The sequence below is a fragment of the Haliaeetus albicilla genome, chromosome 2 (genome assembly GCF_947461875.1).
Source record: "Haliaeetus albicilla chromosome 2, bHalAlb1.1, whole genome shotgun sequence".
Classification (NCBI taxonomy): Eukaryota; Metazoa; Chordata; class Aves; order Accipitriformes; family Accipitridae; genus Haliaeetus; species Haliaeetus albicilla.
Window position 1 is genome coordinate 14,722,764 of NC_091484.1, and position 16,551 is coordinate 14,739,314.

The 16,551-nt window shown below is 41.6% G+C and overlaps 1 protein-coding gene across 6 annotated transcripts in view; it reads right to left on the reverse strand.

Moving 5' to 3' along the window:
• Positions 1-920: 920 nt before the first annotated feature.
• Positions 921-16,551, reverse strand: part of PTPRT (protein tyrosine phosphatase receptor type T) — a 501,782-nt gene continuing 486,151 nt past the window's right edge. For all 6 annotated transcript variants that reach the window (XM_069807237.1, XM_069807218.1, XM_069807208.1 and 3 more), the window contains 5 exons: positions 15,570-15,701; positions 11,488-11,613; positions 9,919-10,082; positions 9,290-9,425; positions 921-8,551 (listed from right to left, as the gene is read on the reverse strand). In XM_069807237.1, coding sequence (XP_069663338.1) covers positions 8,498-8,551; positions 9,290-9,425; positions 9,919-10,082; positions 11,488-11,613; positions 15,570-15,701 — 612 coding nt within the window. In that variant the 3' untranslated portion in view covers positions 921-8,497. The remainder of the gene's footprint in view (positions 8,552-9,289; positions 9,426-9,918; positions 10,083-11,487; positions 11,614-15,569; positions 15,702-16,551) is intronic.

Sequence of the window (16,551 nt, forward strand, 5' to 3'; positions counted from 1 at the left end):
GTATTTTCAAAAGAAAATAGTGAATGCCTACAGAAAGGAATAGTAAAGTATGCTTCCAAAGTAGATTTACTATGCTTTAAGAAAAACAGAAGCTACATCATCCTTGTTAAGATGCCTTATTTTAATTATTTTTTTTTTAGTAAGGCTAATTAATAATGCCAAAAAGAGTATTTCTTACCAGTTGGGTTGTATGAGCGTAGCATGACTGGACTCTCCTGTTGTGACAATGTAAGCTGTGAATCTTGAGGCACTCTTGCTCGTATTCTGGGAATAAAGCAGTCTTCAGAGCATGGAAGCCTTGTCTACTTTCTTGCCTACAGTCTACTCCTTTGCACTGACTGAATCAGATGGCGAGCACTGCCATGTGTGTCTATTGATAAATGAGGGTGGAAGACCAGAAGATGTCAGCTTGCTGGTAAATGTGTGAAAATATTCACTACTGACAGCCATATCCTATGGTTGGGTTTGGCATGCAACATCTGCACAAAAAACCCCCTTGTGTGTCTGTCTATAGAAAACACCAGAAAAAACTCAGTAACATATTAGCAATCTCTATTCAGCACTTGAATACCAAGGAAACAATACAGTAATACCTGTTAGAAAGAAAACATTGCAAAACTATGTTTTGCTCTAACCCCTGCTGCTAAGACTACAATTTTCAAAAATACTTAGCTCACATACACAGACCTTCTGAGAGGACTGACTCGAAATCTGCAGCTAGACTGAAGTGCCCAGTGAATTCTCTTTGCTGCTCTTGAGCTCCTTCTGAATGATAACTGTGATGCAAAGCCAGATGCCCATCACTGTGACAAGATGCTGGTCTTATTCTTTTCCATGCAATCACGCCATCGTTTCTAGTAGTACCACTTGCAATGCATTGCCCCCTCTAAGTGCAAAGAAAAGGCACAAGTACAAGAATCTCTTAGTAAAACATTAATCTCAGATCACAGATTTATTTTATGGATTTGCAACACAGCCCATATTACAAACATTGTCTGGGAACATTTACAAGAATAAATAAGATGGACTCGCAGTTGTAAAAAAAAGATTACACTTCACTGTAATGTACAGTCAAAAAATATATCTGATATTCATTGACTTGACATTATTTACCTTCCTTCTTTTAAGCTAGAAAGAAAAGACACTGAATGCACAGTGTTGAGATTTTTGTATTTATATTTTTTTCCTTTTTTTTTTCATACGTGCTTTATCTATCAAACATCCAAACTGTACAAGTGAGTTTCACCAGTAATCCATAAAGGCCAAAGGGGGGGGAAGATGGGGGCGGTGTCGCAACAGCAGAGACTAGCTCTCATGCAGCATTCCTCCCTGCTGGCAAAATGCACCCAGGGAGCTGGAATAGGATACTGCTGATCCAGATGCAGCCACAGCATTGCTGTGTGAAGTAGTGACAAGTCTGGCAACAAGTGATGCTAGTACATTTTAATTTCAATAGGATTGGCACGGGGGGCTGGGAAGGAGGTGAAGGAGATTAAATCAATATGGGAGTGAATTTTGTCAATATGGTGAGTCAGTATGGGTTAAAGGCTGTGTTAAGGATACGGCTCAAACTTTTGGCATAGAAGTACAGCGTTTAAGTGCTGGAGATGCAAGAAAGGGCTATAGGGGCAATAAGGGGGTAATGCCAGTTCTGTTCCAGGTACACACAAGGAAATAAATCTCCATAGTGCAACACGCTTGAGGTATCTCATGAAGTCCCCCAAATAGTAGCGTTTCAGGGTATGAGATCTCCCAATGACAAATACCTCTACTGAAGCACTGTCATTCTGCAACAGGCACCTCCAATAAAGTAACCACTATGCTGTTGAAACCTACGTACAGAAGATCAGGACTGGTCTCAAAGGTTACATCTTCAAATCCTTGCTTCAGACAAAGTGGCATGGACTGGCTCATGTTTATACTGCTTAGAAACAGCTCATGCTGCATTGAGTTGCAAGAAAAACATTTTAGTTCATTCTTTTCCCATTTCATTCTTTTTTTCTTTGTTTTTCCCCCACCAGGAAACACTATGGGAACATCAGCATCTGTCATTCAGTCTGCTGCATTATTTTATTTTTTAAGGCTCAGGTTGAAAAATCTGTTGCATGCACTGGGATAAGGATGGAAAGGCTAATTTAGATCTCTCATGTTTTTACAAACTGAAAAAGCTGCCAGGTTTTCACAATTATGCTAGTCCAACATGAAACTGTAGGATATTCTAAGTATAGTTTATTTTTTTACAAGGGAGGCTTTTAAAATATTTTAACACAGCAAATAAAGATTATAGACTAGAGGTCACTGGAAGTCAGCAAGTTTTTTTTCTTTTTTCTTTCCATCACACTTAGTACCACCAGGATTTGGTCTTGATGTATGAAAATGTATGATTTTGCTTGACAGTTACAGCAAATTGTACATTCTTCAAGTATGTATATGAGGAAGATGATTGATACCTTTTCCAAGTCAATGAACAGACAATACATGATGGATTTTCCTAGTGGTCCTTGCCAAAACTGCAGAAAGTGGGCTTTGCTTGCTATGCTGTTGGCTCGCCCTCAATGAAAAGAAGAGCTGTAGGTATTTTTGGGAACAGGGAAAGAAAGAGCACTTGCATTTAAATTGTATATTATGTATGTATGGCTACAGAAGACTGCAATCTAAATAAATACAAATGCAGGAGGGTTAACAGAATCCTTATTACTCACTTCCGTCTCCCTGTCTTTAATTAGCTGGCTCCCCTGTTTCTACTCCTGAAAAGGTTTTTGCAGGGAAGATGCAGTAGCCTGTTTTGCCATTTCACAGTCTCCTAGGAGGTATATTGAATTTTTGACCCAAAGGCAGTGGTTATGCTGAATAACTTCTGCCGCATGGCCCCCTTTATTGTTCTAACAAACTGGGGTTGACTGAAGTTTGTACACTTAAGACAAATGTAAGAATCTCAAATAAAAATACAGCAGGCTGACAGCAAGTTCTTGAGATGCTCCTTGCACTGGCTGGAGATATTATAAAAGTTAACTGTGCTACCAATGTAATGGAGTCGATTGTTTAAATTTATTACAGGACAATGAAGTCTTCCAAGTGGAACATTTCTACTGCATTGCACGTCCAGGACCGCATCAGGACTGTGTGCTGTTCTGTGATGACTTGTTAAGAATTCTGCAAGTGTGACAGATAGAGGCACCTCATATTTGAAGATTATTCTCTCAAGCAAACCTCCTTTTATCTTTGTCCCTCAGGATTTATTCCCTCTGTTATACTCTGACTGCTCCATCTCCACAGAGCTCCACAACATGGAATGTGGCTTTACCTGCTTTTTATGATGTTGGCATGAACTCAGAAGAGTAAGAAAGATATGAGTGGGTGTGCAAGAATGAGAGACAGAACAAGGTGCAAGTTTCCTACCTGTTTCAGGACTCCATTTAATCTGCCTTCTCCTCCAATGTTTGGTTTCTCCCAAAGGAGATTTCTTCTCCTTTCCTTCTCTTCCAGATGGCAGTTGGTTTAACTGCCTTCTGAATCACCTGCTGCAGGAGCCTCTCGCCTTTCTCTGACTACAGCACGTCAAGAGCAGTGACCAGCATACCTGGCTTGAGATTCCCAGGGGAAATCCCACAGACTATTCCTAAAGGGCCTGTGAAAAGTAAACGGAAAAACAAGTCTACCATCTGCAGGCTTAATCTACTACTGCGGGGTCTACACTGCCACTGGGAGTCTACAGATCCAGAATAAAAAGTTGGAAACTACTGACACACAGATACATGCTGCTCTAGAAAAAAGCTATTCTTTGGGATTCCCTCCTTTGCCCTACAGAGTCACACAGACCATACTGATTAGGGGTCACAGGCATTTCCCAAAATCTCTGCCTTTTGGGAGTTAGCTGGACATTCTTCAAATGTGTGTACACACGGGCAGGGGCTGAGCAGGAGAGACAGGATACAGAAACTGCAGTTTGACTTGCGGGTAAGGGCAACAAAAGTTACATCTTTTCAGCGCATGTAAAAACCTTTCAACACTAACTGCTTGTTGCCTGTGGACCAAAATGGACAACTCTAGCTCACATAAATGGCTAAAATGCAAATGTATTAAGAGGGACCCACCAGAGCATGGCAAAGGCAGACAAAATACTGTGCAACCTTGCTGAAGAATTTAAATCACAGATTGAAAGGCCTCCTACTAACCATAGTCTAGAGACCTCCTTGATTAGAGTATACCAATTATTTCAATCTGCAGAGAAATAAAAACACCAAATTTCCATTTGCTTGCTTGCTTGCTACCAGAGGTCCTGATTCAGTTACCTTCACATGTACACTGTACAGCCTTTCATGGTCTCTTTTCTTTATGTTAATAAACAAGTACCTCAAGTCTATTTAGAGGAGGTCAAATGCCTTTTTCCTTACAGGTAATTTGAAGAAGGAAAAAAGAAAAAAAAAAAAAAAAAAGAGCCAGCATAGGACACAGTTCCTGCAGGGATCTTAATTAAAAAAACCAAATCCACAAACCACCACCAAACAAACACACACAAAACTAAAAAGAGAGAAGTGTTAAGACCTACTGTACCTTTTAGGGGTTTTGGTCTATCTCTTTCCTGCAGACAACTCAGGGTCTTTCTTCTCCAGCAGCCAGCCTAGATAGCTCTGGAATTCATTGCTTCAGTTACATCTCTCAATAATTTAAGAAGTTACCCCCTGTATGAGATAGTCACCCCTGAACCACCCTTCTTTACCTATTTCTAGTTCCTTGTATTTTAGATTAAACTTTAGACCAATAGTATATCAATAAGCAGTGCTTCCTCACCCCTGAAGGATGTCTGAATGAGAGTAAGTTTATCTTCATTATGACCAGTGAAATATTGTCAATATCATATTTTTTCAGCCTAAAATTTAGTCATTGAGGAATTCACCTTTTCTACTGTACATTATCGCTTTCCATCCACAGCAGGGGATGCTTAGGTTGGAAAGCTCACTCTGACTATTAATCCTTTCAGGATTGAGAAAGCCTCCTTTATCTCATCTCATAATTGCTCTTTCCCAGTGAAAACAAAGCCATCACCCATAATCTTGCTTCAAATACATTACCTCTTTTGCTATAGGCTGTTCTCTAGGGTTTAAACAACCTTAAGGTAATAAGGTTATTTAAAGCGAGCTTCTCTTCTCCTTCCACACAATTCCCTTCACCATTAGTTCACATTCAGCATATACACATTGTGCAGTAAGAAACTGAGGAACAGCATAAAGATCCCTGAGCCAACACAGACTGGAGGTGGGTCAGTCCCTCAAAAACAACATAACTGCAGGACAACGTAACAGTTTGGCAACATCATCTATAGTGTTCGCTGAGCATCTTTCCACGTGGATTGTAGGCTGGACATTAGAAGAAGGTTGAGACACGTGTTTGAGGTGCCACATAATAAGCTGTGACTAACAGTTGGGCTGTGGTAACCAACGTTTGCATTAAACTTGTTCCTTGCAAATAAAAGGTAAAATTTAGCTTAAATACCTTTCCCTGCAGTTTGTGCTAATGTCACTTGGCATTTGCAGAGGGCTAAAAACAGATGGCAAGTTGCTGTGGGTCAGCTGATACATGCACCTGACCCTCTAGGAGCATTTTTCATACCATAAACCACATTCAGACCTACCTCAAGAACTTAAACATTTCCACTGCAAGTGCTATTCTGCTCATCCAACACCTCCTCTCCATGCACACATCCCTCTCTATGGGCTTACTTCTGGCTTTTTAATCCACTTTCCTTCATGCTACTGTTAAGCCTTGAACTACCTCCTACACTCCACATCTCAGTCATATTGTCATTTCTTCTACCTCTCTGTTCCTTTTATCCTGGCTGTCACCATCAGTGCTTGCACTAGTCTTTCAGTAACTCATGAGGGGGACCTATCACTATGCTAGTTTCCATGTAAAATTAACAGAATGCTAAATACTAATTAGTATTTCCATAGCATCCACAGGGAGTGATTCCCTCTGGCTTTCTGGAGTTAGTGAAGTCATGAACACTTTGTTGACTTGTAGCTTCTTCCTGCCTGGGCAGTTGTTGAAAAATCCCATTCTGGGATCAGGATTCCCTTTTCCCTCTTCTTTGCTAATGGCTCCCAACTCCTGACCTACACGGTTACAGCAAGCCACCTGTCATCAAAACACTAATATTATGTCTTCCTTCTCATTTTTATCTCATAGTTTTGCTTTGCCTTCTATTTTTCCTGCAGCATTGTTTATGTTGCTTAGTGGCAAAAGGAAAAAAAAAACAATTAAAGCCAGTAGTTTGTTTCATGAGACACCAGGCATTCACCTACAGCCCCAACAGGAACTAAAGGTGATTTCATGATTTCTTGCAGACAGCAGAAAGGACCAACTAGAAACAGAGCACAGGCACCTGTGAGGGGGTTCTCACCAATACTTTATAGCACACTGGCTACATCAGGGACAATGTGGTTCAAGCTCATTTAAGACCTTCACGATATTCACTTGGAACAAGCCAAGAATCCAAAGCTCCTCAGAAAGAGTATGAGCTAGGCAGTTCAGCATCCTATGAAGCCCCTCCTCTTCTTAGCAGGAAGAGGATTATTGCTGTTCCAAGTGTCCTTCCTTAGACTGTTGCAGGTCCTGGTAGAGATGACAACTTTTTGGTTAGATACTGGTATGTTTGAGTTGAGAGTTACTTTTATATGATTTAATTTTCATCCTTCATTGTCAAGGCAAAGGTATGACTATTGAAAAAAGAATGACCATGAAGCAGAGATGCCTTTTGAATTTACATACAGAATTAGAAACATTTTTGAGCTTCTGGCATGCTCTATACCAGGCATTGAGATGACAGAACTCCCAGCACAATCTCTGAGTATTTACCTGAGGGTGGAAAACGACCGAGTGGTAAGAAAGTGGAGTTTCCTTAAACTCTTACCTTCAGTCTATCTTTTAGCAAGTCTGTATTTGAAGAAACCTACATCTCCCAGAATGTAATTTACACACAAAGGAACCTCGTATCCCCGCACCCTCAAGATAAATAAGTGGCTAAATTGAAATACTGAATATTGTAAGGCCTTGTTCATTCAATTACTTTTTTCTCCAACATTACCCTGCAGACCTTAATGATTAACTACTTAAACATACTCTTTCAGAAAAGCAATTTCTTAGCTGCTAAGAAGTCAGAGTGAGATCCAGAACCACGGCAAAACACATCTGGTGTTTGTTTCAAAGAAGGAGAGTTGCACAGGCGTTTTTGCAGAACAAAACAAAAGCTGTTTTACTTAAGAAGGAAAGCTGCTGTGCTGGTCTAACATTTTTCTTAACACATGTCAGATTACGTTTCTGTGTATGTACATCACCTTTTGTACAGCTTGGATGAAACCTGAAACTTGTAGGGCCTGGAAATCTGAATAAATCACTCAATAACAGTTTGAAAATACTGAGGACATCTTGACCAAACCCAGTTTTAACATTACCTTCAGTTTTTAAGCTCTGTTCTCTGTTTGCACAGTGCCTAGTTCAGCAGGGTCCTGTCGTGACTAGGGGTCCTAAGTTCTACAGCAATATAAATAATAAATAAAAAATAATACATAGTATATGATCAATAATACCTACTTTATACCCTGTTTTTCAAAGACACACTGCACCCCAGCAAATACTTGAAAAATATGGTAACAAAGTTACCAAAAGTTGCAAGACAAATGCAATTTGTTTGATGCAAATATTTAACCTTAAGGTTCAAGTGGCTGGGAAACTTATTAATGGTATTGCTTCACCAGCACTGAAACGAACACAGACCAGAGAGATGTAACTGGTTCATGCACAGCCTTGGGAGTCTAGCAGAAACTGGGAGGAAACATTTGTGTAGAAGCCGAGGCAGTGAATCCATTAAGAGCTTCTCATCTCCACTATATTTTCATGCTAAAGGGGACTATGTATGGGAAGAGAATTCCAGTGGTTTGGTTTTTTTTTGTGTTGGCCTTTTCACTTGGAAAAACAAATAAAAGGAAACAGATAAGGTAGACAAATTGTAGTGAAACATTTCATATATCCCCTATGGCTATCTCATTTTTCCCAAATGACTGCTGCATGAAATTAAAAAATTAAAGACTGGGATTTGAGAACAAAATTATAAATTAAAAAGGAGACATTTAAAAGAGAATTTCCTAAGGGTTTCATTCCTTCCCTACTCTGCAGCAAGGAGAGCAAAAATACAATCCAAAAGAGGAGAGAAGAAGTCAGAGGGGATTAGAAAGTCCAGTCTTTCAGCCTGTCTCCCATTTTGCTAATTTTTACAGTAGGTTACTTAAGAAGCAGTAGATGTTCCAATAGAAAGCAGGCAGCAGCAAACACAGGCATTTTCTCTTCCTTCCAACGAGGTCTGTGCAATCTCAGTCTCTTGCTCCGGGAAGGAGAGGTTTTCCTTCCCACACTTGTTACTGCCTTCCAGTGTGGAAGAGGGGAGAAACGTCTGCCAGAGATTGGGGTCTGGCATTTCAGAGCCTCCCCTCCCTCTGCTGGGCTAAAAGGAACTCAAGTATTCCAGTGCAACCTCATATACAAATTTATACTGTTCCTGAAAAAGAGAATAGAAATCGGTGGCATTAGAATACAGGTAAATTCTTCAGAGCCTCATTCTACAAGCTGCCAAAAAACCCTCCTCCCTCTTTCTTATACTGTTTGGCAGGACCAGGCAAACATTGATTCCATTTCTACGGGATCTTGAACAAGCATTACTAAAAGTAATGAATATTATCGTCAATGGAAGAGAAGGACACTCAGAGAGACAGCCGCAGTATGGGCTATTCATTATTTGCCTCATGGCCTCATTGCACGCATTGCTTTTGAGGAAAGAATTCAGTGTGATCGATTGAGATGATTGAATTCAGGACAGTTTAATCTCTTGGGTTGCAGGGAGCAAGGCCTGGGGTTCTGACTGTTCTCCCTTCCTGGTTTCAAGGCATGTCACAGCATTAAGCACTGGGCTGTACACATGCACAGGAGGACAAATCCCACCCCCTCCCCACAGCCATGGTGACAGCTACTTGGTGTTTAGCCTCCTGGAGGCAGCTGGGCATGGGAGAGCTGGGCATGGCAGCTGGGCCAGGGCAGCTGTTCCCCTTCTGCTCAATGAGAGAAGCAGTGGGACCAGAGGATTCATTGCACATGCCAAAACTGGACTGATGTTAATTCTGATGGCTTCATGTTATGATTTGTTTTGATTCATACTGAGCTAAGCCATGAACTTTTTCCACCTATCCTAAAGTCCCCCTGCTTACACTGGGTGAGGTAAGGTGCAGGAAAAGCAACTTACCAGTGACTCCACCATGTTGGATTTGTTATTTCGTAATGTTTTCACTATGTGGAACACATCAATGATATTTTGCTGTTGAATCATTTCACACACGCTGCAGATGGCACAGAAGGTACCGCTGCGTCCCCCACCATTCCTGGGTACAGAAAAAAAGAGGCAACAGGAGAAGGTAGGTAAGGCTGAGGGAACGGAGGAGATCACTGCTTACACAGCACCTCACACACCACATATACTAAGAAAGGGCTAAGCTGATCCCTGGCAGTGGTGGATGGGGAAGCCACAGGGACTGCAGAGCTGCTCCTCACTGCTTAGGGGCTCGCAGCAGCTCTGTGGTCAGAGCTGGACACGCGGCAGTGCTGCTTCACTTGTGTCTGTGCTCCAGTCGTGAGACCTACCGACACAACTGAAAGTAGCAGAGTTTTTTCAGCTACTTCTCACCACAATCAGTAAAATCTCTGGGCCAGGATGCTATAATGTAATACAATATTCAACTTGAAGTGTATTACAAATGTAATTTAACTTCATTTTCCCCAGCTGAAGCCTGGCAAACCACCAAATTTCCATACCCATGATCAGTGCTCTTCAGACAGCATTTTGTGAGGTTACAGGCATTTTCCAGTCCTACTTACAGGCAGTGGACAACAGTCCGTCCATCTCTCCCATCATACTGTTCCTGCCACTTCTCCAACCTTCTGACCACCTTCAGGAGGGAGCGTTTGGAAGGAGGGGTGTCCCTGTATGCCGGCCAGCCAATGTACTGCAGGTGCTGAACTATGCGATATCCATCCTGAGGCTAAAACAAAGAGCATTTCCAAGATGCTAAATGGAATGGGGCAGGAAACAGAGAGGGTAACACAGGGGGCCGGGTTATATGGCATCTTTCCCTCTGGATCTGATATCATCAATGTTGATGATCCCTCCACTCCGGATACCTGATACAGTGGGGAAACAAGGGCTTTTTGGTAATCTGGGTAACACCTCAGATATTACAGAGCCCGGCAGAAACCAGGTGCATAGGATCCCTTGTTTTGTTTCCAGCAGAGAATAAAATCTCACCAAACTGTACGAATAGATCAAAAAGAGCAAGTGTGTCTTTCCTGGTTGCCTGTGCTGGAGGCTGGTTGTGCCATAAGAAGTAAAGGCAAAGAAGGCCCTCAGATAATCTCTGGGGACTGTGGCAGGAAAGGATCCTCATAAAGATTTTAGCAGCAGCCATTGCTGTTGAACGTAGATGGGTGCAGAGAGCTGTGAGTTCACAGCATCCACCCTGCCAGCTATGCATTTATGAGCCAGCTTCATCCTGAGAGTCACAGAGCCTTAGTCTTACTAGCTATATGACTTCAAGACTGCCCCTGGTCCAGAGGCAGTTGACCTTCATAGGAAGGTGAATATCTAACTGATTTATCAATTTGTGTAGTTGAACCACAAGGTTCACTCTGCAACGCCACGACTGAACTGCCGCACAGGCTCTGACCATACAACCAGAGACTGATGTGTTAAACAGCATAGAAATGTAATCTGTGGAGCCTGTTTCCATTTCTGATTAGAAAAAAATAAAAAAAAAGGAACAAAAAAGGAGACATAACCAATCTGGGAAACAGCTAATGAGAGAAAAATCCTCTACTGAAACCCTTTCCTGCAGCCCTGAAGTTGCATTGCCAGGGTCCAGTGTGCAGATAAACTTTGTTTCTATCATTTCAGCTGTCCTGGGGCTGAGGGATACGGACAAAGAGTTGCTTACAGAAATGACAGTTGTTTATTTATAGAAAAAACAGTGGCAACTGGGAATCCCAGTCTAGCCAGTAAACGTTGCATCTGTCTTCAGAGACACTGCATAGCAGTTGACAGATGGAGACCTGCTGACACTATCCCAGTTTATTTCCTATGATACTGATGGTTTTATATTGGCTACTAAGTGATTAATTGTTCTCAAATATACACAGAAAAATGCTTTCCATTTAAATACAGATTTTCAGCTCACATCATCCACTTTCTACTTTCAGCCAAGTCTTTTACCAATACAGACTGATGCAATTAAATGTTAATTAAAGGAAGTAGCTACTAAATTCCGCAGTGGAATTTTGTTCCTAGGTGAGAGATTCCGCGTCTCTAAACCACAAGTCTTCGTTCTGCCTCTTCCTCATGCCAAAATATATTTTTGAGAATAAATAGGGAATCTGGTATTTCACTGATCTTACCCTGGCCATGTTGCAGATCCGGAATATCCGGTTGATGATATCTTCATCAATGTCTGCTGAAACAAACTCTACTTGAATTGGGCCATAACAACAGGACGTCTTCTCTGGCCAGTACTGCATACAGAGCTGGAGAAAATGCCAAAAGAAACATAAGGCATCTTAACTATTAACAAGGAAATGCATGTTCAGTCTTCTTTCCTTTCAAATGTATAAGCAGCTCAAAATCCATAACCAATCTTGTATTACATGTATTTTCTCAGAGAAGACCTCCTTCTAGCTCAGTAAAAGTTTTTTATATCATGAATATGAAGAAATGTATTTTAGAAGCTTGACTCCCCCCCCCCCCCTTTTTTTTTGTATGAACACAATTTGTAACTAGTTGAATTCTGGGGTGTAAACGTGTAGAAAAGGTGGCTGAAAAATGAAGCTTCTCTAGGGGTATAGATTTAAAATGAACATTAAAAGATTAGTGTCTGTAGGTGAATTTCATAGGAACCAGATAGGCTTGGTGTTAATACGGAAACAGTACATGCACCAAGAAAATTAACTTTAATTCAAGTGAAGTGGAACTTCTTTTTTTCTGTAAGATGAACTTTTTAGCTTTCTGACTTTACCAGTCAGCAAGGGAGGGAGAATGAGTTTGCTCCGAGAGCCACGAGAGCAACTCCAATTTCAGGGTGAACCACAGCTGAATCTCTGAAGTTTGTGAAGCAGGTTGGAAGTTTTTTTTCTTATGCTGATGTTACTGAATTGAAAGTACAAAAAAATTCCTATCCACACAAATTACAGTCTAAGTATTTCAAATCCATCTGGAAATAGATCATGGAGAGAAAATATTTTGCATGAGATCTCATTAGCAGTTTCTGCTGAGATTGTATTTCTTTCTGTTTTTTTCTTCCTATTTTCAAGTGTAACTTTTTAGAAGTTTTGAAACCCCCAGATGCTCATTTGAACTTGATCTCAAGCTTTTCAAGTTCAATCATTGCTAGTAATAACGTCAAGTGTGTGCATGCTACTGCATTAATTCTGTACTCCTTTTATTCCTTCGATCATATGGGATTGAAATTGGGTGGGATATTCATGCAATCTTATGCATCTTTGCCCTTGTTAGTTTTTCACGATTAAGCAAGCCAGCCAAGACCACATAAGCAAGTCTTCCTTTGAAGGTTGTCTTTACTCTTCATTCAGACTTTCAAGCAGTCTACAGATCTCCTCTCAAAGCATCTGTCCAATAGGCAAGGAGATTCGAGCTGAGCAGGTGCTTTAGGAAACAACCTCAAAGTGCATTGGAAAGAAGAAAAACATTAAACCTTTCCTTAATATTGAAAATCTGCTTTTCGTAAAGCATGTCTGTGAATGGCCATCTATCCAAACGTATATGTATATACAGTCCTTAAAATTGTCTGTTATGTTCTCTGACCTCCACATGGTTTTATTTGCACCTTTTCCCTGCATAGGGGATTAAAGGTTCACTTACCTATTTATTTTAACTCTTTTCCTCTTTACAGTTCAGGCACAGTTTTTACATAAGCAATTTTTGTATTTGTGTTATACTCACGGAGATGAATAACACACCCTGCTCATGCACACAAATACGGTATCTGCAGGCAACTGTACACCAACGGTTTCGTAGTGCTTACAGTACAGCACTTGGATTAGGCAATGATGAACAGCTAGATAATTACAACGTTGTCATAAAATGACAGTGCAAGTACAACATTGTGAAGTTTCCTTTTCAGAAACCTCACTTTCACAACTGATCTGCTGGAGGGTAGGAAGGCTCTACAGAGGGATCTGGACAGGCTGGATCAATGGGCTGAGGCCAATCGTATGAGGTTGAACAAGGCCAAGTGCCGGGTCCTGCACTTTGGTCACAGCAACCCCATGCAGCGCTACAGGCTTGGGGAAGAGTGGCTGGAAAGCTGCCCGGCAGAGAAAGACCTGGGGGTGCTGGTTGGCAGCCGGCTGAATATGAGCCAGCAGTGTGCCCAGGTGGCCAAGAAGGCCAACGGCATCCTGGCCTGCATCAGAAATAGTGTGGCCAGCAGGAGCAGGGAGGTGGTTGTTCCCCTGTACTGGGCACTGGTGAGGCCGCACCTCGAGTCCCGTGTTCAGTTTTGGGCCCCTCACTACAGGAAAGACACTGAGGTGCTGGAGCGTGTTCAGAGGAGGGCAACCAAGCTGGTGAGGGGCCTGGAGCACGAGTCTTATGAGGAGTGGCTGAGGGAGCTGGGGCTGTTGAGTCTGGAGAAAAGGAGGCTGAGGGGAGACCTTATCGCTCCCTACAACTACCTGAAGGGGGGTTGTAGCAAGGTGGGGGTCGGTCTCTGCTCCCAAGTAACAAGTGATAGGACAAGAGGAAATGGCCTGAAGTCGTGCCAGGGGAGGTTTAGATTGGATATTTGGAAAAATTAGTTCACTGAAAGAGTTGTCAAGCATTGGAACAGGCTGTCCAGGGAAGTGGTTGAGTCACCATCCCTGGAGGTATTTAAAAGACATGTAGATGTGGTGCTTAGGGACATGGTTTAGTGGTGGACTTGGCAGTGTTAGGTTTACAGTTGGACTTGATGATCTTGAGGGTCTTTTCCAACCTAAATGATTCTATGATATTAAACTGCCACACCTTGCCTTGAAAACTCATACAATACAAACATGAAAATTATCCTTAACTTCCCATGCTAGCTGGGGGTTTTTGGCATTGGCTGCCGAGTCAAGCTAGGTGACACCATGCTAGAGTACCTGCCAAAGTGACTTTATGCATTGCCAAATCTCCTTTTTTGTGCCTACAGACTACCACATAAAAACAAAACTTTGCTAGGTAAAAAAAAAAAGCAGGTAAAGTCTTGTGCAGAAAGATAGTCACAAGAATAACACTGGCTAAGGCTGATAAGTTTGTGGTTTCCAAGAATGAAGTGTGAGAAAGTGTGTCATTTTCATAAAAAGCTGTGTTTGTCTTAAAAGTGTCAGGAAAAAAAGGAAAAGATGAAATTTGCCTCTGGATTCAATGCCAAGACGTAGAATCAAGCAGGGTAAGTTGGACATGAGGCAGCAAACGCACGGGACCTCCAGCTCCTCGCACAGTGGTGGGACTCTGTGGGTCACCAAGAGAGCCCACTTCTGAGCAGAGCTCTTATTGTGGCTAGAAATGAAATCCCACAGCATTCACACTGAAGGGAGATCCCCTCAATGAATGGGGTGACTGGCTTCTCCATTAGCATCAAAAAAAAGAGACCACTAATCTCATTGCCTTCAAGTGTGGTAAGATTTTCAAGACACAGAAGAGACAAATGAAAAATTAATCCATGAAGTACCAACTACTTGAGGGTTCCTCTCCTCTTATTTAACAAGTGCTGTAATGGGCGAATTAGCCATGCCAAACGTACTCTTCACACAAATTGCATGATTACACCTTTTTGAAAGCTGTTATCTTCTGCCACTCATCAGCAAGGTGGCTGGAAATGCTAGTACAGGAGGAACTCCAACGGCTCCTCCCTGGCAAGCTCAACTCCTGAAAATAATGGTGTGTTTAGTAGCCAAGAAACCAACTTACATATGACACTAGAAAGAAAAAAAAAACAAAAAAACCCCACAGCACAATGTGCTTCTCCAGAAACTGTGCGAACCACACTTCTCGGTATTACAGAATTGCATTGGAAATCTCAGGGGAAAGATCCTCCGAATGATTTCAGCATCTCTCATGGTTTTATTCTTCTGGAAATGCCATGTGAACAGGCAAGCATGAAGCACACTGGGGTTGTGGTAGGGAACATTTTCCTGAACCAAAGACAGACAAAAAATATGAAAGCAAAGAGAGCAGGTTTGGTAGGAAGATTTAGGCCCACAAACACAACATATTTAGATATCCCTTTTAATTGCAGTAAGAATTTGCTGTCTTAGAAGGAGCCAAGCATGTGGACTTACTCTTCATTATACCGCAAAACACCTATTACTTTCCAGTTCCACTTCATTTATTTATTGGGGTGGGGAGGGGGGGCCACAAGAAAATGGCAGCAGAAATGCTCTTAAAACCATCTGGATTTGAGAAGAAAGTTACGTGACGGAAATTATGAAAAATCACTTACCTGTGCTGCATCCATCTCATTCAGCATCACGACAGAGGAGCAGTTATAATCAAATACCAGCCTCCAGAAGTCTGCTATGGTGTTGGGCAAAGGGTGTTGGGTTACAATAAAGGCAGCAGGTTGCTTGTGGCTCTAACAAAAGAATAAGATTAGTTAAAAAAAAAATTCAATCAACTTTTATTCAAACGAATATTATACCCGGGAGGCTATGGCTAGGCAATCTGAGCCATTTAACCAGATTATACAAATCACATATCCTTCTCCTTGTTATCGCTTTGCAATGAATGAATGTCTCATAATGGGATTCTTTTGCTCCCAATGAAGACATTTCATTAAAGAAGTGTCACAAGAGCAGAGATTACCCAAATCAATTATTTATATTTTGAGACTCAGCAAATAATACTAATTCTACTATTACTACTACTACTACTAACAGTAATATTAGTAATTGGAAAGAAAACAGCTGGAAGCAAATGCTATCCTTTTTACTGCAATGGACTCTAGAAACTACAGAAGAGATTAGCCCCCCATCTGCTATCGCTCCCTGGTGATGTAGTGCTACAGAGGTGGCACATTTGGATCGCAGCCATCCTTTAAGAGCTTGTGGGGCAATATTCAGAGCCTGCGATGCTGGCATTTAATTTCTGATGCTATTCTTTCACCTCAAAAAAGCCCTCTGACCTCAATCTCCCTAACCACGAAGGGGAGGAACTCCTAACCTTTGCGGGGTTGTGTTAATGAATGTTTGCAAGGCACTTTGAGATGAAAGGGTACAAGCTCAAAACTTTATCGCTTTCCAACCGTGGTAGGCAATGCTTAGATGAGCCTACAAACTGCACAGTCCTTTGTGCTGTACCTCTGTGAAGCTGACTTGAATTAAAAGGCACAATATTTCTGGGTTAAAAAAACCCCACCAACTAAACAGATTAAGATTTTGGATTTAAAGTAAAGAAATAAATAAAACCCCAAGGCAGTTGTGGGG